Source organism: Peromyscus leucopus, chromosome 4, assembly GCF_004664715.2.
Source record: "Peromyscus leucopus breed LL Stock chromosome 4, UCI_PerLeu_2.1, whole genome shotgun sequence".
NCBI lineage: Eukaryota > Metazoa > Chordata > Mammalia > Rodentia > Cricetidae > Peromyscus > Peromyscus leucopus.
The window spans coordinates 98,797,227-98,823,737 of NC_051066.1; the positions used below are offsets into that span (position 1 = coordinate 98,797,227).

General features: G+C 43.8%; 1 protein-coding gene across 1 annotated transcript in view; it reads left to right on the forward strand.

Annotated features, from left to right (window-relative positions):
- The window catches only part of Sqor (sulfide quinone oxidoreductase), a 39,686-nt gene extending 20,908 nt beyond the window's left edge, over window positions 1-18,778 (forward strand). The window contains exons 3-10 of the mRNA XM_028878742.2: window positions 160-330; window positions 5,662-5,715; window positions 8,653-8,847; window positions 9,996-10,205; window positions 14,988-15,171; window positions 16,756-16,823; window positions 17,103-17,281; window positions 18,475-18,778. Coding sequence (XP_028734575.1) covers window positions 160-330; window positions 5,662-5,715; window positions 8,653-8,847; window positions 9,996-10,205; window positions 14,988-15,171; window positions 16,756-16,823; window positions 17,103-17,281; window positions 18,475-18,532 — 1,119 coding nt within the window. The 3' untranslated portion in view covers window positions 18,533-18,778. The remainder of the gene's footprint in view (window positions 1-159; window positions 331-5,661; window positions 5,716-8,652; window positions 8,848-9,995; window positions 10,206-14,987; window positions 15,172-16,755; window positions 16,824-17,102; window positions 17,282-18,474) is intronic.
- Window positions 18,779-26,511: the final 7,733 nt, after the last annotated feature.

Genomic DNA, 26,511 nt, shown 5'->3' on the forward strand with positions numbered 1-26,511 from the left:
AGAAGATGCAACAGTGGAGAATTAACCCTACAAGCTTCTCTGTGCAATGCTCAAGGGCCAGGAAGGGCTAATTGAGAGTCTAAGTTGAAATAACGTCAGCTAAGCCTCTTTAGATAAGGCTCCAATGGAAACAAGCCTCCTTAACACTTTGTTTCTCAGAGACACTTCTACCAGCCAATATGGACATTAGTGGGTGCTGGTGCCAAGCAGTTGTCCTTGTCCGGCCGTCCCACAGTGAGTGTGATTCCATCTGGTGTGGAGTGGATTCAAGACAGAGTGGCAGAGCTGAACCCAGACAAGAACTGTATCCGCACAGACAACGGCAAGGAGGTAACCATCACGGCTGTGGGGTTTTCTTGTCTGAGGGTGGTGTACCCATTCTCAAGCTGCACACTCTCACGGCAGAAGATGGCATAGGTGCCCGTGTTTGTATTTACATCTCTGTGTTAATGCTGCACAAGATGGCGGTGTGTAGTAAATGGAAGACAGGTGGAAGGCTTCAGTGGTTTTGAATTAATTAACGAAAACACATATTTGTTGAACACCCACTGTGTGATACAGTGGCCCTTGTTGAGGAGTATAGAGTTGTGTGACTGAATTTTTGTTGAACAAATGCTATTTCTACATGTTAAAATTGCAGGTACATTTCCCCCTTTCCTTTGAAGTAAGCTAGTATTTCTTTTTTTTCCTGTTTTTCTTTTATTTATTTTTTATTTTTTATTTATTTATTTAAATTTTTTTAATTTTACAATACTATTCAGTTCTACATAATAGCCACAGATTCCCTTGTTCTCTCCCTTCCTGCCCCCCTCCCCTTCCCCCCAGCACACCCCTCATTCCCACCTCCTCCAGATCAAGGTCTCCCCTGAGGACTGGGATCGACCTGATAGGTTCAGTCTGGCAGGTCCAGTCCCATCCTCCCAGATTGAGCCAAGCGTCCCTGCATAAGTCCCAGGTTTCAAACAGCTAATTCATGCAACGAGCCCAGGACCTGGTACCACTGCCTAGATGCCTCCCAAACAGATCAAGCCAATCGACTGTCTCACCTATTCAGAGGGCCTGATCCAGTTGGGGGCCCCTCAGCCTTTGGTTCATAGTTCAGTGTTTCCATTCATTTGGTTATTTGTCCCTGTGCTTTATCCAACCTTGGTTTCAACAATTCTCGCTCATATAAACCCTCCTCTTTTTCACTAATTAGACTCCCAGCGCTCCACCAGGGGCCTAGCCATGGATGTCTGCATCCAGATTCCTCAGTCCTTGGATGGGATTTATGGCACAACTATTAGGGTGTTTGGCCATCCCATCACCAGAGTAGGTCAGTCCTGGCTGTCTCTCGACCATTGCCAGCAGTCTTTTGTGGGGGTATCTTTGTGGATTTCTGTGGGCCTCTTTAGCTCTTTGTTTCTTCCTTTTCTCAAGTGGTCTTCATTTACCATAGTCTCCTATTCTTTGTTCTCCCTCTCTTTTCTTGATCCAGCTAGGATCTCCCGAGTAACTAGTATTTCTAACTGACACCTGGTTTTCCATAGGAGGTGAGTATTGGGAAATAATCCACACCAGTCTTGATAGGGGCACAGTTAGGGGGAGTCCTGTGACTAAGGTTTGTCCCAGCACTGTGGGGGAAGTGATGTCCCAGAGATGAGGTTCAGAAGTGCTTAGCACTGTTAAGATGTTACTTCCTACACTAGACCCACAGGGTTTCCCACAACTCTTTTCTCCATATTCGATGGAGCAGCTGAGAGGACAGTGATGAGATCACAGGTCCAGTATCCAGTTGCAGTTTCCTGTTCCTATCTGCCTCTGAGCCCGAACAGCAGCGGCCAGTCAGTTCTCCAGGGAACTCACCCTCGCCACAGGCCCCTCCCAGAGTTCCCTTAGCACAGGGCCCATCATGCTTTATGGTATGTTATACAGAAGCCATGCCCTCCCTCACTTCACAAAACACCCCTGGAGGATAAAGGTTGCATCTTCTCCTTGTAGTCCTAAGGAACTCAACAGTGCTTGCCGGGTGAGTGGATATACAGGCAAACACTTTCGGTTGCTTGTGAAAAATAGAGTTTCATCAAAGTAGACAGATAATAACATCCATCCTGATCTCTAGTCTGTGCCATTCAGAGAGTCAACACCTTGACATTCTTGGTTCTGTAGGAAATTTAGCCATCGAATGACAAGGGAAGGGGCAGGGGCCCTTGGTTCTGGGATGATGCCCTAAAGGGAAGACACAGGAACACTGCAACGGAACGCTATTTTGCTCTACACATACCTTGGTGGTTTTATCAGAGTATAAAATCGGTTATTTGTAAGGACTGGGCACAGGCAAACTTGTGAGAGGGAGGTCGTTAGGAAAGAAAAAGCCTAGCTAGAAAGAAAACAAAAAGCAAGCCTCGAGCGTTTAGAACAAGTTTCCAAGCCAAGGAGGCTGCAAAGCTTTGAGCAATTGCAGAGACCAGCATAGACCTTGCCAGAAGGCCAAATATGGACAAGTCTCCTCATTTCGTACAAGGGTGGGGGCGTGGACAGGGTGAGGGATCCTGACACTAAGAACCTAGTAAATCAGAAGCTAAACCCTTGCAAAACTCCAGGCTCACCTACTAAACAAATGTCACATAGTAATTTAGAAACAGAAGTGTGCCAACAAAGGTTCACAGATGACAAACCCGCCTTCAGCCAATGACTAAGCTGTACTGGCTCACAGTGAACGCACAGTCCATATTTCCTTTCCCTTTTTAACGTTCTTTATAAAACAGTAACAACACTTCTTGAGCACGCACCTGCTCTAAGTGCTTACAGGTTCCCCCTCATTGAGTGCTCAGAACAGCTCAGCAAGGTAGGCACTGTTCTCATTTCACAAATGAAGAAACTGAGACATGGCTTCCTTACAAGTATTGACTGCACACTTTCTAGGTCCTAGATGTCATTCTGGAGACTGAACATGCAATGATGAGCAAGACAGAGAGTTTATCTCCTTCAGGAACTCAGTCTGATGGGAAAGATAAGGGCTTCAGATAATCACACAAGAATTTACTAAGCTGCAGCATGGCAAGAGGGAACCAACCAGGTTTGTCAGGTCAAGGGATGCTTGCCTAGAGCGATCCTTTCTAAGTTAAAGGGTGAGTAGGCATTAGTTAGGGTTAGACGTGGGAGCCACACGCAAATGCTTTGGGGGAAAAAGGAAGCAGACACATTGGAGGAAACAGACACCAGTGTGGCTAGAGTAGGAGGGGGAAGAAGGAAGACAAGTTTAGAGAAGAATTAAGGGGTGTGGTCTAGAAAACAGATGCCCGATGCAGAAGTGTCAGAGACACAGTCTAGGTTGTAGAAGTGACGACAAGTCCAGTTTCTATCTAGTGTCTGTGACAGGAGAAGGTAAACTAAGAATAGAATGATTTGGTAAATTGAATCATGTTTGCTAAAGAACACTGATTAACTTATGCAATCTGAAGAAAGCTCTCTAGGGACATGTCACAGAATTAAAACGAACTTAAATGAGCCCATCTGTGCTGAAAATTGCTAACTGGGTGACAAGAATTATAAATCCAAGACTCAGACACAGTGGGAGTATAAATTGAAGCCAACAGGATATTTCCCACGAGATGTTATGTGCCGAGTTCTGATACTATCAGCTTATGCTGTACTCTGCTCAATAAAGTCCTGGAATAACATCCTACCAGATTCACTAACTTTTTCCCTAATCTCAAAAATAAGACCCTACAATTTCCCCAAGTTTCTGAGCCTTAGAAGACACAAATGGTACATGGTTAGAACATCTACTAGAGTACTTATTCTCAAGAGATGTAAAAACTTGATAATCCTCAAGATAATGAACCTAATACAGAGACACTGAGGAATTCTCAGATCTCCAAGGGGTCTACTCAATGAGGCAGGCTTGGTTGTACCAAGGAGCCATGTGTGGTATCAGGGAGAAGCCTCTTGACCTATGAGCAAAAGACTGCTAGGTAAACAAGCCACGTACATATGTGCACATATATTTACTTGTATGTGCTTGTATATGTGTATTTCTGCCAGGTAAAATGAAGAACAGCTTTTCTGTCTTCCAGGGCAGGGCAGACGGACTCAGCAGTGGGTCGTGTAGGAAGGAAGGAATGGAGAGTTGTGAACTGACCTTGAACTCAACAGGATTCAACACTGCTGACTGTCACTGAAAAAGGCAAACACAGCACCTAACTGTGAGAGAGAAAAGTCCTGCTGATTCTAGGCCATTCTGTAGTGCTCCTATCCCTCCTCCTGGGCACGTTGTTCATGATAACATTAATAACTCGAATGATATTCCAAGCAGGGCATCATCCCATACCCCAGACCTCTTGTCATTTCCATAGCTACGGTTCCCAACGGAACCAAGAATGTCAAGGTGTCGACTCTCTGTGGGCAGAGCACACAGACCTGGATTTGTTTTTTTCTGTTAACATTGATAAACTTTGTTTTTTTTTAAAATGAAACTAAAACTGTTCCTCCATATATTTATTCATCCAAAAAGCATTGCTGGTTCCTCAACAGGTTCAAGGACTACAAGGAGAAGATGCAAACTTTATCCTCTAGGAGTGATCTGTGATGTGGGGGAGGGCATGGCTTCTGTATAACATGTCCACTGCCATAAGGCATCACGGGCTCTGTGCTAAGCAAGCCCTGGGAGGGGCCTGTGGCAAGGGTGAGAGGCACAGGGAAGCCTGGGCATCTTGGAGCCAAGCCTCCCTTTGGGCAAAATGGGTCCTCTTCAACAACTGCTGTATGCCCCAGATAGAGCAGGACACTCTCAAGTCTTGGAGTCCACTCTCTTTAACTGGGGTTTGCTCAGCTTGCTGCCTGTCCTTAATCTGAGATCATGGAGAGTCCCACCCATGTCTCCTTGCTGGGCTCCTGGTTCTTATCCATGTGTTTTCTGGTTTAGCTATTTTTTTTTTTTTTGGTTTTTCGAGACAGGGTTTCTCTGTGTAGCTTTGCACCTTTCCTGGAACTCACTTGGTAGCCCAGGTTGGCCTTGAACTCACAAAGATCCGCCTGCCTCTGCCTCCCGAGTGCTGGGATTAAAGGCGTGCGCCACCACTGCCCGGCTTGGTTTAGCTATTTTTAAGGAATGTTCTTATACTTTGCATCCCTCTTACAGTTTCTTGTCCCAATGTGTCTGCCCCTTGATCCTAAACATATATATCCATTACCATATTTATGGATATCATTGTCTTCAGTATGAACAGTCACAATACCCATTTAAATCATTAAACATAAATATTGCATCCTTTTCAGTGACCTTTGAAGAAGTTTCTCAATTATGATATCGGTTCAGCTCATATTATAGATCAGATTCATATATTGCCAATAGATCTAAAAAGAACTGACTATCTTTTTGAGATTAGAAAGTTGTTCTTATCCACTCCAGTTTGAAAAAAACACAAGTTTTGCACAAAGGATTATCTGGTGTGTAAAATTATAGGCATCCTAAGCTTTCAGAGGCCAGGCAGAGGATTTTTGAGCCATGAGATCTGAGGCTACAGAAAAGGAAGAAGAATGATCAACTGTAGTGTGTATCTAACTCCTCCCACCCTGCCCACCACCATCCACCTGGAGGCACTCACATCGGTAAATGGAGGCACGGTGCTGATTTTTGAGCATTGGTCTAAACTATATGTCTTCTGATGTGTGTTGTAGATCTCCTACAGATACCTTATCATCGCTCTTGGAATCCAGCTGGACTACGAGAAGGTACAATCTTCAGTTCTTGCTGTGTTGCACCCTCTAGTTTATGCTAAGACAAAACTAAAACTCTGTATTCTTTCTTTCCATTCATTGGTAATAGGAAAATGGTTCGAAGATACTGTGCCCCACCGAGCTGTAGTTATTTCCCAGAGACCTTTCAATGATGCCAAAAAATCTTCTCTAAGATCCTGTCAATGACAACAGTGTGTTTTAGCTTTAGGCACAGCTCAGTATGCTGTGCCCTAACTGTGTTTCTTGCAGAAACCTCCTCTTTCTGCACTCCCAGGAAGTTGGCCTTGTTATGCAGGGCTGGGCTGGCCCCATAAAGAACTGGATTTCCTTTGCAAAGCAGATCTAGTTTGAGTTCTGAAGCCGACTGTAACACCAGAACACAGCAGTTAGTTCATCAGACTCTGGAAGCGTATTTAGGGGTTATTGTATAGAGACTTGAGTGTTTGGGGTATGAAGCGACCCACACGATATAAATGCGACCTAGAAGCTTTTTAGGTGTGTTTTCAGCAAGCAAGGGAGCCACATGTTCCCTGAGAATTGTGAGATTCAAGTTGGGTGTCCTAACACACCAGAGTGATCCCTTTGTTGTGATGATTCCCCAGGAAGGTGGCATAGAGTTTTGATGCACTAGGACAAATACAGAAAGCCTGGTGGGGACCCAGGCTGCAGATGTGGGATCCCACTTCAGGAGAGGTGGCCCAGCAAGCGTCTTTGGGTGTGTTTAGATGTGAAGAATCACGACATGCCTGGGGAAGGGTAGTGAAATGTGTCGAGATATGTTATATGAAAGTTCTCTAGTGACCTCCTTGCCTTGTGAGGAGGATGGAAGAGGGCAGGATTGAGAATTTGTAGTGCCCTCTTGTAGCAAGCTAAGAAACAACAGTTTTTAAAGGCAGCCATTACAATGGAAATCCTACTACTCATCAAGAGAGATGCTGGGGAGTGATAGTGATCCTTTACAGCTTCTGATGAGGAAGGTATTTTTCCTCCTTTTCATAAATGGGGAAACTGAGGCTAAGGGAATGTAACTAAAGTGTGGCTAGCATGCTCCCAGGTATTCTTTGGCTGAAAATTCCAGAAAATTTCTCAAGTGAATGTAAAGCAAAAAAGAAGGCAACCATTTGCAGATATGAGATCCCCGTGGAGCACTAGGCAGGCATGTGATGGTCTCTGGCAGGCTGGATCTTCACTCCGTCTGTTGGATGTACGGGGCTCTCATGCTTGACATGGACCATCTGTCTCTGCTCTTTCTCACACCAGCTCCGTTGAGTATCTTCAGCATGGTGTCCTGCTAGTTCATTGGTCTGTCATGTGACAGGCAGGCTCGTCCTCAGCTCCCCAGCACACAGCCTACCTTTCTTTGTACTACCAAAGGGCAATTTCATTTCTTCTCTTCCCTGATCCTCATGTGTTCCCCTCTTGGCTCCCATCTCTCTGCCTCAGAATTTCCTGAAAGCAACTCTGATTGATGAGGGAGCATAAAACACACCTCATCACACAGAACTTCCCGGAAGGAATTTGGTTACCAGGTTGTGGCACCCTTTTCCTTAACAGTGGCTTTTAAGTGCAAGGTAACTAACTCAGAGTTACAGCGCTGCTTAGTAGGAAGGTGGGACAGAACCTGGATCTTCAGCATTCCAAAGTCCGTGCATTTAATGCTTCGCTTTACTGCTTCACCAAGGGTTTGATCTGCACAACCCGAGAGGTAATTTCAGCCTTATTGACATCATGGATGAATGGCTCTTGGTCCTGCCTAACTTCTCAGGAAGGCAAATGGTTCTCCTGAAGGCAGTTGTGGCTGGCATCCTGTCCTCACTCCGATGGTGCGAAGAGCTGTATTTCAATGGCAGCCTCACATCCAGGGAGGTGGGGTTGGGTGCTCGGAGGCTGAGCCCCCTCTACAGCCTGACAGGTGACTTGAGGGGCCATGGCTGTGGTCTGGGCCTCTCATTTACCTGTCTGTCCCTGTGTGAGTCCAGGGGCTGATGCCGCTGTACTTTCTGAAGGGTTGGAGGCAAAGAACAAGGACTCTAAAGCACCGTGACAAATTTTTGTTTTTTTTTTAAAGATGTAAATTTGCTTTCATCTCTAATAAATGGCAAATTTATATGTATACCAAAAAGTGCTTTAAAGTAAGCTTCTTTATTTTTTGCTGATGTACTTATTTCTTTTTTAATTTTGTTAATTAGCATGCATAATAATGGGTTTCATTAAGACATCATGTGTCTTTTCACATCCTGCCCCACATTAGTTAGCAGGCCCCTTCCTCCCCTTCACTATTCCTTCCTTAGGCCTTGGTGTCCCGGGTAACCATTACCTCTCTCCCTTCTCTTGTGGCCTCTTCCTTTCCTCTATGGTTCCTTTTCCAATTCCTTCATGTACACACCACACATCACATATATGCACATACACCACACCCCTCACACCACACATACACACATACCTCACATACACCTCACACACATATCATACACACCACACACACACCACACCCCTCACATCATACATACATACACACACACCACATACAAATATAACACACACACACTGTACACACACACACACAAGACACACATACACACATACACCACATTCTTCACACCATACATACACACACACACCACACACACATACACACATAAAACGCACACACCACACACACACACACACACACACACACACCACACACACATACCAGAGACACAGGTGTAAATGTAAGTCTAGAATATGTGTATTAGAAAAATATGGTATTTGCTTTTCTGAATTTGTTGTATTTTGCTCAATATAATGGTCTACAGTTATATTAATTTTTCTACAAATGTCATGATTGAGTTTTTCTTCATGGCTGAGTAAAATTTCATTAGCTATTTATCTATCTCTCACTTTTTAATATATCTTTTAAAAGGCAAATTTCTGTGTGTTTGGTTGCAGATTAAAGGACTACCTGAAGGTTTTGCTTATCCCAAAATAGGGTCCAATTACTCAGTCAAGACAGTAGAGAAGACGTGGAAGGCCCTGCAGGACTTCAAGGAGGGCAATGCGATTTTCACCTTCCCAAACACTCCAGTGAAGTGTGCTGGCGCCCCCCAGAAGATCATGTACCTATCAGAAGCCTACTTCAGGAAGGTGTGTCTTCTCTTCAGGACAGAGATGGCAAGGGCAGGCACCACCAACTGAGTACCTGCCACAAGTCCACTTTTCTCCCTGTCATCTGACCTCTGTATTTCTGAAAGTTTTGTTCCATGTGGACATAGTTACATAGCTGGGCATGGAAGAGACCACCCATCATGCACATTCTCTCATAAAGCTGTTCTCGTAAGTTAGAAGAGGTTTTTCTACAGACTTAAAAAGTGTGGAGACAACCATACTGCACTTACAAAGTAGTCCATGTCAATAGTCCTTGGGACATACTTTAAAACTGAGTATAAAAGTCTACGGGCAAACTGCGTTAGAGATTGTATAAATACTTTAATATCTGTTGTTAGGCAATCAATTATCAATCACAAACACACAGACTCGCAATTGCTTTTATTCAGTTTCAAGGTTACGAGCATTTTCTGGCTTTTGATATATGCATTTGCAAATAGGCTAAATGCCAATTTTAAAGCTAAAAAAATGTTCTCATGGAATTTCAGAGCTTTTGGAAAGAGTTTTTTTTTTTTTTTTTGGTTGTTTTTTGTTTTTGCAATGAGGGTCAAGGAGGTTTGCCCAAATACCTTCTGTGTGACTGCAGATGGCTAGTGGAGTATACCCGCATCAGGTAGTGTGTGTGTGTTGTGTGTGTGTGTGTGTGTGTGTGTGTGTGTGTCGCTCTTTCTGACCTTTACTGAGACATGACTTTTGGCTCACTGAGGCATGGTTTGGGTCCAGCCATGGCAGGACCCAAAGCAACTTGTGCTTCTGTAAAAGGACGGAAAGGGAGGAAGGAGGGGGATGACTTGAGGATTCTGGTCTTTGTTCTTGGAGCCTGGCCATGGGCACTGTGCTCCTCTGAGCTCTGTCAACTGTGGTGACCCTGTAGGTAGGGAGCTAAGAGCCAGCTTCCGTGGTTGCTCCCGATGCTGAGGAAGTTCATTCAGGATTATAGGGTTGGTACAAGCCTTTGAAGTTCTGCCATCTTAACTTCTGATAAAAAGCTGACCCGATCTCTCCTGAGGGTTTTAATTCTGGTCTGGATGGAAAAAAAAAAAAAAAAAAAAAAAAAAAAAAGAAATGAAAAACAAAATGGCGGCTGCAGTAACCACCAGGCTTCCTTCCCCTTTCCTTTTTCTTAGACTGGAAAGAGACCCAAGGCTAATGTCATCTTCAACACCGCTCTTGGAGCAATTTTTGGGGTTAAGAAGTATGCAGCTGCCTTGCAGGAGATCATCCAGGAGAGGAACCTCACTGTCAACTACAGGCACAACCTTATCGAAGTCCGCGCTGACAAACAGGAGGCAGTGTTTGAGAACCTGGACAAGCCCGGGGAGACGCAAGTGATTCCGGTGAGTGGCAGGCAGGTTAAGCGGGCTGCCTGGGGCACAAGAGACACAGTGGCCTTCACACCACTTGTTTGGAGGCTGAGAGAGAGAGAGAAGAGGAACTGGAGGAGGCGGGAGGAGAGGGGGGCGTGTCTGCAAGAGGGGTGGGGTGGGGTGGGGCTTGTCTGCGGGGTTAGGTGATTTTTTTGTCTCCTTCCTTCCTCCTTCCTTCCTTCCTTCTTCCTTCCTTCCTCCCTTCCTTCCTTCCTTCCTCCTTCTTCCTTCCTTCCTATCTCTCTCTCTCTCTCTCTCTCTGGTTTTTCAAGACAGGGTTTCTCTGTGTAGCTTTGCGCCTTTCCTGGAACTCTCTCTGTAGCCCAGGCTGGCTCGAACTCAAGAGATCCCTCAACTATTTACTTGACTTTTTATTGCCTGGAGAGTTTAGGAAGGACTTCCTCAACTGCAAGGCTCTGTGATTGTCTCAACCTTTGATGTGTGAGAAACAGCCCTGCTTGTGAATGGGAAGGAAGCTGTGGGTCTCTCAAGCAAGACAGGGGTGTTTTTCACCTGTGGAAGAAGCTGTCTTTATACATCTTTCTTCCCCTGCACAAACGTTCGGCCCTTAAATTCTTTCTCAAGGGACATGGCAGAGCCACCACCTTCCTTGGAAAGATTCTAGCTGTGTTGTGTGCTCTGGGTCTTGGGCACCTGTTTCCTTTCCCATAAAGTGGGAATACTACTTTTGTAGAGGAATTATGAAGATTGAGCAGAAGGTGCAATGGTGTAGGAGAATATTTGTTCACGGCATTCTGGCCGTGAGAAAGTGTGCTCACACTGTGCTCTGTATTTAATTACGAAGGGTTCCATAAAAAGGAATTTTGAATGAACCAGAGATTAGTCTTCTAAACATCAAAAATTTAAATTTGAGTCTTTTTAGCTTAAGCTCTTTTAAATATCTACTGCACCCATTTTTCTTTCTTAAACAGAATACATTAAATATCATTAAAAATGTTACTGATGGCTCAGGGGCATACTTTAAAAATCCTTTATTTGGAAATATCATCAAACTTGGAGGAGTTATAAAAACAAAAATGACAGAAATAAAATTGTGTTTGCCTTTAGCTAGATTCACATACAGAATCTTATAGCAGTTGCTTTAGCTCTATTATTTGATTTCCCCTCAATCTCTGTTTCTGTTAATTTTCCTAAATATAAGTTACATTCATACAAGTATTCATTTATTATCTCCAGATTATCTCATACAGATAGACATGTTTTTCTGATCTAAGAGCTTCTCTAAGATCAGATAATGGTAATTTTTTAAATGAAACCACAGTAGTTAATCAGCTTAGTAAATTTGGCACATATATGATATTTTTATCTACTACCTGTACCCAATTCTGTTGATCGGCCCAATAGCTTCTACAGCATTCTTCCATCTCTAGTATAGTTAGTCTGATGTCTCTTTAGCTTCCTTTAATCTGGGGCATTTCCACAGCTTTTCTTTATCTCCTATGGCTCTGGCATTGTGGGATGAAATAACCTTCTAAACTTTCTCAGAAGCTTTCCTCATGTCTAGTGATGAGTTTTGCTTTGTGAGCATGGCACAGGTAACAGGGTGGTCCAGCGAATTGCATTTGCAAGTATATAGGCTCCTCACTGGAGGTTTGCTCTGGTCTCCAGTCTAGATACAGTCTGGTTTCTCCATGGTATTACTATTCTCTTTCTCCTTTGCTAATAAGAAAGTCTTTAGAGAGACATTTTCAGGTCATGCATACACTCCATTCTTTAAAGTTTCACCTGACTTAGTCCCTGGTGATAGTACTCATCTGCCTCACTTCCAGTGTGATGACCGCAGAATTTCATCCACACTTACTAGTAAGGCATTTTGTCAGCAAGTGCCTTTCCTTTTACTTTTTGGTTGTGAGCCTAGCCTTTAATGGCTGAGCTATCCCTCCAGCCCGCCTTTCCTTTTATATTTATCGATTAATGACTGGCATGAACTCACAGATGCTCATTTTCTCCAATGTTTTAGTATTCATTAAATGCTTTTATAATTATTTTTGTAGTCAAATTGTCCCAGATTTGGTCAGAAGCCTCTTCAGACTGACTTCTGTGTCCTCGCAACACACTTCTTTCGTTTTCCTAGCACTTGCACGCTGTCTGCTGTTACACTTGGTCTCTGCTAGTCTGGTTCTGTCTCCTCCAGTCCAGGGTCCTCACTGGGAACAGCTCTCATGCAGCTGTGTGCAAAGGGCCCACTGGAGTGTGTATGGCTACTGGTTATCATTTCACACAAGGCCCTCTGCTCTTTTCTATGGCTGTTGTTGATAGTGGCTTTTGTGTTTCAGTTTTCTAGGCTGTCAGGAAGTTGTGAGTTTTGGAAGGGCCTCCCACCTTCAGATTTTAAAACTTGCTGCTCCCAATTCTTTTTTTTTTTTTCCTGGAAAACAAGTGAGCCAAAATTTCGAATTTTATGCAAGTGGAAGTGAACGGGCTGTGAGTGACTTGACTGTTGACTATCTAAAGCAAACCTCTGTGAGAAAAGTGTGACCTTGAGCAAAGGAACTTAATTTTGTGATTTTTTTTAAAACTGTGGTTTTCAGCTGTGGTCTGGGGAGTTGAGGCTGTGGATAGAGGCCTGGATGAATGAGTGGATGTTTTCTTTTTACCAAGTTTGTAAAGTAGGAAGATATTTATGTCACCTTTGAGTGATAAGATTTCAGCTCAGATATTTCAGTTATGCTTTTAGCCTATGAATATCAAAAAGCTTACTGAAGGCTTTCAAGTATCTGCTCCCAGTGTTGGAATTACCCAGGGAGCTCTTGAAATGTACTGATTCCTGGGTCTCCATAACACAGATTTTGATTAATTGACCTGAAGTGTGGTCTGAGGATGGCTGAAGACTGAGTTTCAAAAATTGCCCTAAGACTCTCATGTTCAACAAAGGCTGAGAATGGCCGTGTAAGAATGAATGTTCTCTAAAACTGGGTAGCCTGGGATACTTTATAAACAGCGTGCTAAGTGGTCCAGATTTCTCCACGATCACTGACAAACAGACCTGGTGTCAGAGACTAATGCCCTCAAAAGGCCTCTCAAGTGAATAATGTGCAACACTTTCCTGAGCTGAAATAATCCTGTAACTGACAGACAGTTTGAATAAATACAGCTCAGCATTTTGATTTCTGGCCCCTCAGTGATTGTTCAGTCCAGATGAGGGCACTGGACACTAGGTGCTGTTGACTATCACAAGGTTGAGATGGCCTTAACATGTTAACATTTTTACCCTGATGAAATATGAATATTCAAGTGTATCCTGAAGTAGACCTGTGTGGTGATATTTTATTTGTTCTGAAATGTGGTGATATTATTTTTATTTTATTTTATTTGTGCTTTAATGAATGAATGAATGAATGAATAAATAAATAAATAAAGCTTGCCTGGAGATCAGAGGACAGAGCAAGCCATTTTAAGTGAACAAAAAAGTCAAGCCCTTAATCCTATCACTTAGCAGGCAGGATCTCTGTGTGTTCAAGGCCACACTGGAAACAGAGCCAAGTGTGGTGGCACATGGCTTAATTCCAACACTAGTTAAACCATAGAGGTCTGGAGGTCTATACAGACAGACAGAAAGTGACAGAGCTATGTAGGAAGAGGAACTGATATAGCTGGGCTAAGAAAGCCAATGAGAGAACAGAATAGAAAAGGTATATAAACATGAGTATACAGGAAGAAGGTCTCTTTTGGAAGCTGTGAAGTTGGTGAGGTGAGATTAGCTAGTGGTTTGTCCTATTACTCTGATCTTTCTCTAAGGCTTTCACCCCTATATTTGGCTCTGTGTTTTTAATATATTAAGACCATTTAGAAATTTGTCTACAATTGGCGCCCAACATGGGGCACCATTTGTAGCTGAAAGTTTACTTAGATCTGAACGGCTGTGGGACTGTGGGGCTGTGGGTACACAGGAGCTGGGCAGGACCAGAGAAAACTTTCAACTACAGACCTGATGATACATTGAAGTTGTGACATGGAATTGTAAAATAAAATGAATAAAAGATATGACCTACAGAAAGTAGAAGATATTAGGTAAATAAAAAAATTAATGAATGAGTGAAAGCCTCAGCACAGGATCATCAAGGACAGCCTTAACTGATGTTTGGGAAAAGAAAACCCACCCCTATATTCAACACTACTTAATAAACCTAAAGTTAGACAAGATCCCTTTTTACTTCTTCAAGGTGTCAGAGAATTTTATCATTCAGTTTGCCATTTCATGCTGGTGACTGGTACTTTTCTTTATGTGTTTTGAGAGCTGAGTCCTATTTGGAAGTAATGCTCACACCAGTTCTTAACATAATTTTTACAAGTTTCAGAGACTAAACATCTCCTTCCAGAATACAACAAAAGAACCAAACCAAGACAGTACTGAGTTGACAGCTGAGGGCCAGAGAAAGATAGGCAATATATGCTACTGCTCAGTTTTTAGCAAAAAATGAGAGTATCAATGGATTATTTCAGAATATTAGTGAATTCTATTTCAAAATATTGGGTTCCCCATCTCTTCTGTTGAAGGGACATGGGCTCAGTATAGGCAGACGGTATCAACCTGAGAGGACAGTTGTTTAGTTTCTCATCATCCTCCATAGTGGCACATAAGGTCTTGGGGAGTATATGGATTGGTATAAACACTAATGCATAATGCTCCCTGCAGCCATTTTGATGTACAAAATGTGGAAGATAGAGAAAAGCTTGTAGGCTGTAGAGACATTGAAGAGATGAAAATTTGGATGTTCTTGTTTTGTATAGTATGAAATGCTTCATGTCACACCACCTATGAGCTCACCAGATGTCCTCAAGACAAGTGCTGTGGCGGATTCTGCTGGCTGGGTGGACGTGGATAAAGAGACTCTGCAGCATAAGAAATACCCCAATGTGTTTGGCATTGGGGACTGCACCAACCTTCCGACTTCAAAGACTGCTGCTGCAGTAGGTAGGATAACCAGCTCCAAGTCTCCTCTCAAACTGACATCTCCTCAAGGTTCCATCAGAACAAGAACAGAAGTCTATCAGCAGCTTTCATAACTTAATAATTTTAATAGTATTATATTCAATAATAGAAAGCTTTTGTGGTTTAAAAATGACTTTGGCTTTCTCAAGGGATGATTACATGATCAATGAACCTGATGTTGTATGGAGAAGGAAGTAGCTTTTAAAGGCTTTGCCAAAATACCAAAACTCTGTCCTCACCGCTCACAGAGACTGCTGTCAGGGCAAGAATGACCTGAAAGAGGGTGACACTTTCCCAGCTCTCTAGGTTCTACTCTTTTTCTGATTGCCATGCTTACATCTCTGGTACTCTTGGCCCTTGGTACCAGGCAGGTTGGCTACTTTTCTTCTACCTAAACCACTGTAAAGCAAGGAGGCATTTGTTTCCCTAGGAAACACATGCAAGTCAATGAAAGCTCGCAGACCAGAAAATTGTTCTGTATAGACAAGCACAGCGGAGCGTGCCCTGATTGGTACACGATTAAGGCCTCAGCCTGGAAAACTAAATTTCTTTACCTAGGTGTTCTGCACTAGCAGTGATGGGAAGAATTGCCTTTTAGATTCTGTCTTCTACAGAGAGAAGCTGTCTTCTGTGGATGCCATAAAACATGGACCTTCCAGCTAAGGGGGCGGTAGTGTTCTGTGTGAATTAGACACCTGTGGAGCATGCTGTGTTACTTTCATTTTCTAAATATTAAGAAAGACTTTCTATGAGATCTACTGAATGTCTTTTTCATTATCCATGATATTATCTCCCATTTCTTTAATTCCAAAAATCTCAACTAATGAAAAAATTGAAAAAAATACATATTTGATTTACTACTCTTTATATTTTCATATGTTTTTTATGAGTCATTTGAAGGATAGATCTATCTATTTAGTTTGGCTTCAGCCAGGCAATACGTAGAGAGGAAAACCCAGTATTTGCCTTAGTGGGTATGCCTGAGGCTACCAATCTAGGCTGTCTGTGAACAGGGACATGCGGTGCCATAGAATATGGCATCCAGACCAAATTGATAGCCACCAACCCCCGGGAGTAGGGGGGATAGGATTTGGGTAGAGCTACTCTTATCATCCTATTAGAGAGGACTGGGTCCTTAATTTCAAACTGATAGTGATAGTTGTGTGGCCTTTGATGAACTGAGAGCCTCCTTCTGATGGTCAGAACTTCAAGTAAAAGAAGAATCATACTCTGCTCACAATCTAGAGGAGTGGGGTTGTGATCTTCTTGGGGGGAGTCAAATGACTCTTTTACAGGGGTCACCTGAGACCATAGGAAAACACAGACATTTACACTATGATTCAAAACAGTAACAAAATTACAGTTATGAAGTAACAACAAAAATAATTTCGTGGTTGGGAGTCACAACATGAGGAACTGTATTAAAAGGTCAAACCATTAGAAAGGTTAAGAATCACTGCTCTAGAAGGATGGGGATAGAATCACTATTCATTTGTTCACATTAATGTTATATGCAAATGAGTTTTCATGGAAAACCTGAGGCTCTTGCTTTCCATTCTTTTATAGCTGCCCAGTCAGGAATCCTTGATAGAACAATCTCTCTGATTATGAAGAATCAAAAACCCACAAAAAAGGTTTGTATGCCTATAGGAATTACTGCTTCATTTATCCTTTCTGTATGAAGGTAGTGTTCTTCCACAATTCTGGTACTTTCTTATTAGTTTATTCCATATGGGGACTTTATTTTTTGTCTTTAGTATTATATTTCATTGGATAATTTGCATTTTTCATGGTCCAAAAAACTGGAACATACACACAAAAGAAAACAATTGTAGTCAGTCAGCACATAAATTATAAAGTCTCCATATATTACCATGACAGAAAGTAATTCTTACTCATTCTCACAATTTCAGTATGATGGCTACACCTCATGTCCCCTGGTGACTGGCTACAACAGAGTGATTCTTGCCGAGTTTGACTACAGAGCTGAGCCTCTGGAAACCTTCCCCTTCGATCAGAGTAAAGAACGACTTTCGATGTACCTCATGAAAGCTGACATGATGCCTTTCTTGTATTGGAATATAATGCTAAGGTGGGTGCCTCATCTGGTGCCTGTGCAGAGGGTACCAACTTTTGCATGGGACTGGGGGCAGTTTCTGGGATCCTTCCAGCTTCTACTCAAATCAGAACTTGCTAATGGGACCTACTCTACTGTGCCATTTCTCAAGAATTGTTGGTGGCCCTTAAAGGACTCCCAAGCCTCAGCCACACTTGGGAAGAGGTTAGGGGAAAGTTTGCAGTATCTCCCACTTGTGGTGGGGTGCCACTCTCTTCATTCATTGGAGAAACCAAATCTTCTGTCTTCCACTCTCCATTCCCTTTTTATTCCTAGCTAAATTAGATAAATAATAATGCTAGTGATAATACTATAATAAAAACTGTTTTCACATGTCAAATACTTTCTAATCTGCTACTTTTCTTTGGTTTTTTATTATGTTTGAGAAAAATTAAAAGTAATTAAGAGAGCAGAGATAGACTCCAGTTCTGACTTACTTTTGAATAATGTTTCTACCACTTACTAGCTGAGCAAGTTGATTAGATGACGTTTAGTTTCTTATCTGAGTAATGAACATAACATTAAGGAGATATTACATGCAGAGGCAGACAATGGTAGGCATTCAATAAGTAGACTACTACAAATGAATAACTCTTCCTCTTTGCTATAAATTTTTTTTTTTTTTTTTTTTTTTTTTTTTTTTTTTTTTTTGCCTTTTCCAGACACCTATGAGATTGGTAATGTCAGGGTATCTACACCAGTGATCTTCAATCCCGGATTATTCTGGGGACATTTTGCAGTATTTAGAGGCATTTGGTTGTCATAACTGGAAGGATGCTGTTGACAGCTAGTGAGCAGAGGTGTGGGATACTGCAGTGCACAGGGCAACCCCCATGATAAGGAACCACTGGGTCCTAAGTGTCAGTGTGGTTGAGAGACTCTGCCCCCCTTGAAGTCATGAGGCAAAGCAAAGTAGACAGCAGTGTTCATGTAGCAGCTGCGTCACAGGGGTCTTCTGAGTTGAGTCAGCATGCTGGGCTCACACAGCAAGTTCAGTGTCAAAGCTAGGCCTCAAGGCGGTTGTCCCAGTCATAAGATTTTTCCACCTCAGTAGACATGTATTGCCTTATGTGCTAATAGGCATCCCTTGTGACTTCTCATAGCATGGTGTTGGCTGATGTCACTCTACCCATTTTGTCTTCATAGCCTCTCTCTGTTGCTTCTTACAGAGGCTACTGGGGAGGTCCAGCCTTTTTTCGAAAGCTGTTTCATCTGGGCATGAGTTAAGGATGGCTCAGAGCTTGCTCTCCTTGGATGGCTTCTGGACCAAAATCGCAGTTACTGATTGACTATGATGGACATGGAGGGCTCAGAACCTCACCCTGTAAGGAATTTCTTAATGGATGTGATGACCTTTCTAGACCTCTGAGTGGCTATCATGTGGACAGCCCAGAATGGGCTTGATTCTTTGGAGATATTAAAATGAAATAATAGACTTCTATTTTCCAAATAAAACTTTGTCAAAAAACCCAACTTTGTCATTGATTGACTTGTATGAGAAAATATCTTGCCTAGTAGAAATGGGGAGCTGCAGTACTTGGGAGAAGAGGCTGGTGCTGGTGGGATAGCTTCCTTGTTGTCTACCTCATACAGCTGGCATTAGTTTACAGAGACTGAGTCACTGAACAGAATGATCCCATGGCATTATTGAAAGACTGTCACAGTCTTACACACTGCTGCTTAGAACTCCTGCTGCAGGAGCCAGCATGGAGATCTGAGAGTCCAGATGCCTCCCCTTGGGTGCCTCAACTCTTTGAGCTGAGTCTGTGCTTTTCCAGCCAGAGACAGGCACTCTGGTTCCTAATCTCTGCCAATCCTTGATATAGGATCCTCTACTGGGCAGTTTTGGCTCTGGGAGCCCTATCACCTTGGCTGAACCTAAGGTATTCTTTCCCTCTCTCTTTTATCAGGGGTATTGCCCGAATCATAGTCTGAAGACCAGCCTTACCCCCTTCACCTTCCTTCTCTGTTCTGCAGGCCATTTCCCCTACTAAATTTCTTGTTAAGTTAATTCTCTTATGGCCCCCAAGTTTCCCAGAGAACTTACACATACATAGAGATGCTGGATTTGCCCAATAAAGTGTGAGTGAGTTTGCACTGGAAACAGTTCCAGTTTGTTTGGAACTCAATAGTAGCTCCAAAATGATTTTCTTCCAATCAGTTGATTGTGGAAGTTTAGTTTCAGTCAGTCTAGGATTTTAAAGGCATGTATATTTCATATTCATAAATATGTTAGATTTTTATAACACTTTAGAATTGAAACAATTTTTATTACTAAGTTACCAAGTCTCTCTGGGTACTTGGAGTTCTCTTTACGACTCTAGAAACCCCATTCAGACATTTATTCATTCAACAAATATTTACTGAACACCTACTAGTTGCTAAGTACTATTTCAGTTCAGGGGATGCAGTGAGGATCCAGATGGGTAAGGACTCTCTCTTATTTTTGTGGCCTTTGTGATAGTGTCTTCCCTGGGATACCAGGGAGCTTGCTGAATTAGACAAGACTTGATTTGGGAGGACACTTTCCTTTTGACTCTGGGGGAGAGTCAAACACCAACCTAGCAGGAGGCCCTAAGCTGATGGAAGCGGAAGACTTTCCCAGGAGTTGACCATGCATCGGTCACTTTCCTGCTTAACATTTGTCCTGGCCCAGACATCCATGGCAGTCCTTTCACTCTCCAGGATGTCTCTGTTTGGACAATAGCCTGGACAACTCCCTTATTCTGCTTCCAGGATGGCCAAGTCATGCTGCCCATGGTGCTCATACCAGGCTGGCCACTTGCCTTCATGTGGTGCACACAAAACCAACAGAGCAGGCATTGTCCTATTAAGGTCTCCAGCTGAAGTCAGAGAAAGCCCTGTGCTCTCCTGAAATCCCTGCAGCCTGCCTGTGCACTCTTGCATAGGGTATGGGTTGTGAGTTCACTCCATAACATTCTTCACTACAGACTCCAAGAAGACCTGGGAATAATTCGGAAGGGATTGACTCCCTGGATGTGGGAAGAAATGCTAGTAAAGATGGGGCGTGATTCCTGGTAATAGCTGAGCCTCTTGGTGGAGGAAATTTGAAATCCTTTGCAGACTTAACACAACCTCCTGGGTCTGCTTATGCTAATGCATTCTGAGCAAATCCCCCAAACAGGGAACTACTTCAGAGATCATGTATACCAGAGTAACATTGCTGCTGCTGCAGGAACTGTGACCCTATTGGTCCATACATCGGTCTTCAGCTTTCAGCTTCCCAAGCTGGAGAAGATAACAACTGTGCTCAATTCTAGAAAAGCTTAGCCTTTGAAACCTTCTCACTTTATTTATGAGTATGGGGCTGGTCAGAGGAGAGGGCGTTTTTGGAATTGTCTTTAAATTAGCAGCAGGGGTTAGGAAAAGGAGAATGAGGCTTGGCGTGGGGCAGGGGTGCAGGTTTCTTGATGGGCAGTGTATTTGGGTGGGACTGGGTCACAGGTTCTCCTGGTAGACATATGCCCCAGACATGTTCCCGCAGAATCCAAAAGTGACAGAGCTGGGCCTGCTGAATGGAGACTCCTTTTTACCTCTTGTTACCTTTGCCTTCAGAGAGTCTTCCTTCTGATGCCTAGATCTGGAGTTACAGATGGCTATGCGCCATGGCGCGGGTGCTGGGAATAGAATCTGGCTCCCATCAGCCCTGGGTAGGTGGTGTGTGAAGTGATGGAACTAGGTCACCATTTAGAGATACAGGGAGAAGGCTGGATTCAAGTCAGCTAGGGAAGGCCAAGGTTTGAGGTTTAGATTTCTTTCTTTTGTATAATGCCATGTGAAAGTGTTCCTCATTTAAATTTTGTAGAAAATGTAAAGAGTAGAGACAAAAGGAATAAAAGTAATCACTTTATCCAATAGCAAGTAATGACAGCAAACAGCAGGTAGGTGTCTCTCTTTTGGCTTAATATTACAAATAAGGTTCAGACTGAACAGGTTATATTTAGGAGTATATACGTATAAACATGTGCATCTGTGCACGCACTAACAATTAGTGAAAGAAGAGGCTGTGGATTTGAAGGAGGGTGGGGAGTAGTATATAAGAGGCTTGGAGGGAGCAAAGGGAAGGGAAAAATGGTGTAATTAAATTATAATCTCAAAATAAATTTCAAAACAAATTATTGTTCTTTTTGAGGAAGGTGGCTTCTGTAATTCAATATGTAAAAGCAGCCCATGTTATGAAAAATGTACTGGAGCCTTCTGAACTGATTTAATTAATTTTTCTCCCCCTGTAGTTCTGGGAATTGAATCCATGGCCTTGTGTATGTCAAGTAAACACTCTACTACTCTGAGCTACATCCCCAGCTCTCTGATCTGATTTTCTTCTTCATACCCAGAGACCATAGGGCTTTAACTCAAGGTAGACTTATTTTGATCATCTCAGCCAGGAAGATACAAGAAAAATTGCTTGGGTAAGATGAGGCTTTCTGATTAGGTTAATAAAATTAGATCTGTCTGTTTGCTTAACTGCCAGGAAGCTAAGGGAAGTGCTTCTCCATGCGATGGAAGAATTTAAGGCCAGTACTATGCAGTAGATGGAAAGATCCCATGAGGCTGAGAAAAGAGGAGATGGAGGCCAATTTTCTATTTCAATATTGATCAATCTTTTGCGTTTATTAACATGTTCCTGTGTCTGTGGGTGCGAGTGCCACAGCACACATATGGAGGTCAGAGGTCAGTATATAGGCACTGGTTTTCTCTTTCTGTCCTGGAGATCAAACTCAGTTGGGCAAGCTTGGCAGCAAGCACCTTTACCCACTGAGCCATCTTGGTGTATTTCCTAAACTTCTCTTTTGACCTGCCCCAACCTCCTTCAAATCCACAGCCTCTTCTTTCACTAATTGTTAGTGCGTGCACAGATGCACATGTTTATACGTATATACTCCTAAATATAACCTGTTCAGTCTGAACCTTATTTGTAATATTAAGCCAAAAGAGAGACACCTACCTGCTGTTTGCTGTCATTACTTGCTATTGGATACTTTTATTCCTTTTGTCTCTACTCTTTACATTTTCTACAAAATTTAAATGAGGAACACTTTCACATGGCATTATACAAAAGAAAGAAATCTCACATGCACACATGCTGGCTCCCATGTGTGCTCTCACTCATGCATGCTGTGGCACACATGCACACATGCTGGCTCCCGTGTGAGCTCTCACTCATGCATGCTGTGGCACACGTGCACACATGCTGGCTCCCATGTGAGCTCTCACTCATGCATGCTGTGGCACACATGCACACATGCTTGCTCCCATGTGTGTTCTCACTCATGCATGCTGTGGCACATGTGCACACGTGCTGGCTCCCGTGTGAGCTCTCACTCATTCATGCTGTGGAACACATGCACACATGCTGGCTCCCATGTGAGCTCTCACTCATGCATGCTGTGGCACATGTGCACACATGCTGGCTCCCGTGTGAGCTCTCACTCATGCATGTCATGGCACACGTGCACACATGCTGGCTCCCGTGTGAGCTCTCACTCATGCATGCTGTGGCACATGTGCACACATGCTGGCTCCCGTGTGAGCTCTCACTCATGGCATGCTGTGGAACATGTGCACACATGCTGGCTCCCGTGTGAGCTCTCACTCATGCATGCTGTGGAACACATGCACACATGCTGGCTACGTGTGAGCTCTCACTCATGCATGTCATGGCACACATGCACACATGCTGGCTCCCGTGTGAGCTCTCACTCATGCATGCCATGGCACACGTGCACACATGTTGGCTCTGTGTGCTCTCACTCATGGCATGCTGTGGCACACATGCACACATGCTGGTTCCAGTGTGTGCTCTCACTCATGCATGCTCTGGAACACGTGCACACATGCTTGCTCCCATGTGAGCTTTCACTCATGGCATGCTGTGGCACACATGCACACATGCTTGCTCCTATGTGTGTTCTCACTCATGCATGCCGTGTCACACGTGCACACATGCTCGCTCCCGTGTGAACTCCTACTCTCTCTCCACCCTCTGCCCCAGGAGCCCATCAAATATTATCTATATCAGTGGTCTCTTATGGTCCCTGTTTTTGGTTGAGTTTGATCGGATGATGAGAGGACATGGTGGGATGGGGGAAGAGGGAGAGTAAACTGGCCCCTTATGTCTCTGATTCTACCCTTGCAGGCTGTCTTGACCCCACAATGAGGTAAAAAATAAAAATTAAGGCTATAAATTTATGAAGTTTTATAGCAATTTTATAAAGCTTTTCACTTGTTGAATCTAATGATTTCAGGAAATTGAGCTTTACTTAGTGTGTTTTCCAATCTCATTTTTCTAGTCATTTTTATTGTATTTTATGAGAAGTCCTGACCTAAGAACAAAATGAACAGAAAATTTGCAAACTACGATCCTTCAGATTGTTGGCAAAACCTTGCTGTGGGTCCTGGTACCTGCTCTCTGTGGCTTATGATGGGCTGGGTGCCAGAAACAGCACATAACTGCAAGCCCTGAGTGACAGCACTGTGCCCTTGCCTCCCCTCCATCTGGCTTATGCCATGGTGCATCGGCCCATCTTGAACTGATCCAGTGAGACTCCTCATCTGCTCCTTATTGGGACTTAACTGACACTAGGAAAACATAAAGCAGTGATGCTGGGAGATGTATGGAGGGCTCACAAGAGAGTGTGAAACCACGAGCGAGTGTGGACTAGAGGGAAGTTGAGAGCACATGCATGTATGCGCGTGCGTGTGTGTGTGTGTGTGTGTGTGTGTGTGAGAGAGAGAGAGAGACAGAGAGAGACAGAGAGACAGAGACAGACATAGAGACAGAGAGACAGAGAGACAAAGACAGACAGAGAGACAGAGAGAGACAGAGAGAGACAGACAGAGAGAGAGACAGACAGAGAGACAGAGACAGAGAGTATCATCATAGCAAGGCCAACTAAATTCAAGATAGTGTTTATACTAAGGTCATGACAACAGGGTTGGGTGTCATATCACCAGGACTGCAGAAACCACTGCATGAAGGAGAGCTTCAGCAGAAAAGTTAAATACCGTGGCAGTTGTGAAATTATGACCTATGAGACAAACACAGCCTACTATCTATTTTTTAACTAAATGAGAACATCTTAGAACATGGTCTTGCTTACGTGATGATTAAGGTGTTCCTATACTATGAGGGTATAGCTGGGGAGTGACTAGAGAGCCCAGGCGTGGTCTGCAAAGCCCGAGATATGTACAGTTTAGCTCCGGAGAAAAGGTTTGAGGACTCCGGCATGAGGACAGCAAGTGGTTACTCTGGAAACAAGAACCTGGGAAGCTCTTGTTTCTCAGAAGGTTGTGGGGCTGCAGAAACTCTGGCCCCAGTGCTCCTAACCGTTGACCACATTGAAGTAGGCAATTGCAAGGCCTGGGAGATGGCCTAAACCTTTTAGTGTCTAGGCTGGTGTGGACACCCTCGCTACCATTCTAAATGAAACTGGATGTATTTACGTAGCATTCCAGGTGATGAAGAGAGGACTGTGGAGTGGGTGGGGAATCCATTTTCCTCTTGGCTTCTCTCTCCTGTATGTCCCCTTAATATGCCGATCAGAATGGGCTGTAGCTTAGATGATCTGCGCCATTTGTCACTTTCCTTAAGCAATCATGGATCTGTTCCTAGGGGAAGGTTCTGAGTTGGCTTTGAATGAGGTTGCAAGACTTGAGAATGGGACTCGTCTCCAGTGAGAGGCTGGTGTTACAAGGATAGGAAGCTGTGGTGGCCTGCCTGCTCAGTTATCAGTTATCAGTGATTGCTCCTGCATGCCTTCTGCAGTTATGGGCTGTATAGGTCCTGGCTGGTTGCTGGAGGTTCTCAGGTAACTAAGATGGGAACCAGCCTTGGAGGAAGAGGAAGGAGCTTGTGGTCTAAGAGGAATCTGACTTCTCAGGGAAGAGCCCTGTGGACCTTACAAGGTGTCCTCCTGGTAGGCAGAGGGAGTGGGGCTTCTCTAGGGAGGATGGGTTTCTGCCTGCTGGCAGGTTGCTTCCAGGCAGCACCTGTTTACATGGTCACAGGGATTCTTGGTGGGTTTTCTGCCCAACCCAGTCAAGTAATGGTATACAGAGGAGGAGGAAAGGCCAGCACCCCCTTGGCTTATTCTTGTTGCCCAGCAGTGAGTGTTCCCTGCCAGAAACTGGGGGGCCTTCCTCAGATATCTGCTTGGTCATTGTTCTTCCTGATCTGCCTTCATGAACTCTGCCTAGAAATGCTTGTCTGGCTAGATACAAGTCGTGTCAGGCAGTGCATCTTACCTGTTTTTCTTGGTTGACTGGCAGTACTGTGAGTCTTGCACAAAGGAGCCCAACCCCCAGCCACTGGGGACTCCAGCCCACCTCCCCAGCCCTCCCTCCCTATAACTCACGAGGACCCATTTCTCCTGATGTGCAGAATGCTCTTATTTCTTTACCTTTCCACTGTCAGAAGACTCCATCCCTTCCATGCAGCCAGCTCCCATTTATTGATTAAGACTCCTTCCAAGAGCTAATCACAGGCAAGAAAGATGTCCTTGTCTACATCCTCGGGGCATCATCCTCGAAGTGCTACTCACCTTGATTCTAGTTCAGAGAACACGGGCTACTCTATAAATATCCCTTACACAAAGGAGTGTGTGAGTGAGGTGATGCAAAGGGTAGTGATTACCACCATACAGAAGTGCATTGCCGTCTCCCTTCACTGCAGCCTCATACTTATGTATAAGGCATTTATGGCAACCTGACTAACACCAGGGTCTAATTTTCTTCTACAGTGAGTGATGATGTTTGGGAGACAAGGTGCTAAATCTGCAGGCGGTCAAGCACATTGAAGAACACAGCTGGCCAGGAGTTTTGCATTCCATTTCTTATCTCATCCTCAGGACCTCAGTAAGGGAGAGCCTGAATTTTAGGAAGGATCCGGGCTGAAAGAAAATAACTTGCCCAGGTCGTGTGACTAGGAAGTGGCAAGGGCAGGTCAGAGCCAAGTAAGCATTCTCCACTCTTTTCTCTGTGTGCTGAAGGCTCTGTCTTTCCACTGGGTTTCCTCTGACAGGCTTAAACCACACGTAAGCACCTTCCTTGTTAGCTCCTTTATTTCAGAGGAAGGGCAGCACTGAGGGTGTGAGGCTGGAGGGGGACATTTCTAGAACTGGAAATTATGCACTTCCAGTCTAACAGAGAACAAAACTTCAATTTAATTCAATGTAAGAATCTCGTAG